Source organism: Rhinopithecus bieti, unplaced genomic scaffold (genome assembly GCF_001698545.2).
Source record: "Rhinopithecus bieti isolate Rb0 unplaced genomic scaffold, ASM169854v2 scaffold_12086, whole genome shotgun sequence".
Classification (NCBI taxonomy): Eukaryota; Metazoa; Chordata; class Mammalia; order Primates; family Cercopithecidae; genus Rhinopithecus; species Rhinopithecus bieti.
This window is the reverse complement of record NW_016807466.1, coordinates 1695272-1697334: the sequence shown is the minus strand read 5'-3', so window position 1 is coordinate 1697334 and position 2063 is coordinate 1695272. Positions and strand designations below refer to the sequence as shown.

General features: G+C 47.0%; 1 protein-coding gene across 1 annotated transcript; it reads left to right on the top strand.

The window, feature by feature from the left end:
* Positions 1-679: 679 nt before the first annotated feature.
* On the top strand, positions 680-1808 carry LOC108535896 (metallophosphoesterase 1-like). The gene is given in 3 exon segments (XM_017882288.1): positions 680-1237; positions 1239-1362; positions 1471-1808. Coding segments are annotated over 3 exon segments (1020 nt in total).
* Positions 1809-2063: the final 255 nt, after the last annotated feature.

The window sequence follows — 2063 nt, the reverse complement described above, 5'->3', positions numbered from 1 at the left end:
TGAGAGTTGAGAGTGTACAGGAAAACTGCTGATCATGCTTTTTGGTAGAAATGGTGGCTTTGATTTTGAGTGGGCTGTATTCAGGAATGGGTGATAAGGAAGGGTGACGTGATTTTAAAAAAATGTGAGAAGGAAGGGTGACATGATTTTGAAAAAAAAAAGTAGTGATTCATCAAAATCCATTCTTCTCATCGTCCATGGTGAGGGTTCAGTGGTGGATGCATGCTGAACAGTAGAGGACCAGGTTTCCCAATGTTCCTTGTGTCAGGGGCAGCGGCCATATTGAAAAGTTCTCACTTGCATATTGTGAGAAGAGGATGAACCATCCCCAGGATGACATCTTAAGACCCAGAGTGTGGTGGGTGCACAGCCGGGCTCGGTCTGCTGAAGCCATTGCCAGGCGCAGGTGAAAGGGCTCCTGCACCGTGCCCTGTGCCTCCCACATGCCTGGCATTGTGCGCAGAGCAGGAAAGTGTGGCTGTTACAAATGCATCCTCATTTGGGGGAGCAGCAGCCAACTACCTTCATACCAGTCTCTCTCTTTAAAAGGTGAGGTGAATCGGTGATTTTCCTGAAAAATTACAGGTATCCAGCTAAGATCTGAATGCCATCACCCTACCCAGGGCCCTGCAGTTTTCTCGTGGTGAACCCTTGATGGATTTGTTAGTTGCTTGAGAAAATGGCTATGAGCAGATTGAGGTTAGGAAGACAGAATTTTCATCGGTTAAAGAGGAAGAGCTGATTGCTGTTGAAACTCATCGTCTTTGCTGTGCTTCTGTTTTGTGAATTTTTGATCTATTACTTAGTGATCTTCTGGTGTAATTGGCCTGAAGTGAAAACCACAGCCTATGATGGTGAACAGGCCACGCATGAGCCTGTGCTCAAAGTCATGTTTTTGGCTGACACCCACTTGCTTGTGGAATTCCTAGGTCACTGGTTGGACAAATTACGAAGGAAATGGCAGGTGGAGAGAGTCTTCCAGACAGCTCTGTGGTTGCTGCAGCCGGAAGTCATCTTCATCCTGGAGGATGCCTTTGATGAAGGGAAGTGGAGCACCCCTGAGGCCTGGGCGGATGATGTGGAGCAGTTTCAGAAAATGTTCAGACACCCAAGTCATGTGCAGCTGAAGGTAGTTGCTGGAAACCATGACACTGGCTTCCACTATGAGATGAACACACACGAGATAGAACGGATTGAGAAAGTGCTCATCTCTGAAAGGCTGTTTTCGCTGAATGCCTCTGAAAGACATTAACTTTGTGATGGTCAACAGCATGGCACTGAAGGGGGACAGCTGTAGCATCTGTTCTGAAGCAGAAGCAGAGCTCATTGAAGTTTCTTACAGACTGAATTGCTCCCGAGAGCGTTATCCTCTTTATTGGAGAAGCGACGCTAACTGTTCTGGGGAAGATGTTGCTCCTCCGGAGGAAAAGAACATCCCATTAAAGGAGAACTATGATGTGCTTTCTTGAGAGGCATCACAGAAGCTGCTGTGTTGGTTCCAGCCACACCTGGACCTCAGCGGCCACACGCACAGCACCTGCGAGGTGCACCCCGGGGGACGAATCCCCGAGCTCAGCTTCCCGTCTTTCAGTTGGAGGAACAGAAACAACCCCAGTTTCACTATGGGTAGCATCACACCCACAGACTACGCCCTCTCCAGGTGCCACCTACCATGTGAGGACGTGGTTTTGATCATCTACTGTGGAGCGGTGGGCTTCCTTGTGGTTCTCACACTTACTCACTTTGAGCTTTTAGCCTCACCTTTTCTTTCTGGTTTGAACCTGCTCAGAAAGCATAAGACAAGGTGAAAAGCAGGCAGCGTTTGCACTTAGTAATAAATATCAAAGCCCAAGAAATGGAACTTTGGACAGAGATCATATTAGAATCAAGTGGATGATGAGACCAAATATAGGCCATCTCTCTGCACCTCACAGAAATTCTCAATCACTGAAATGAGTTACTGCAGAATAAATAGTAGATTGTACTGTGCTCATGCTATAAGAATGGAACAGGTACTCTACAACAACAAAAACAACAACAACAAAAGACACAGAGTGGTTCCT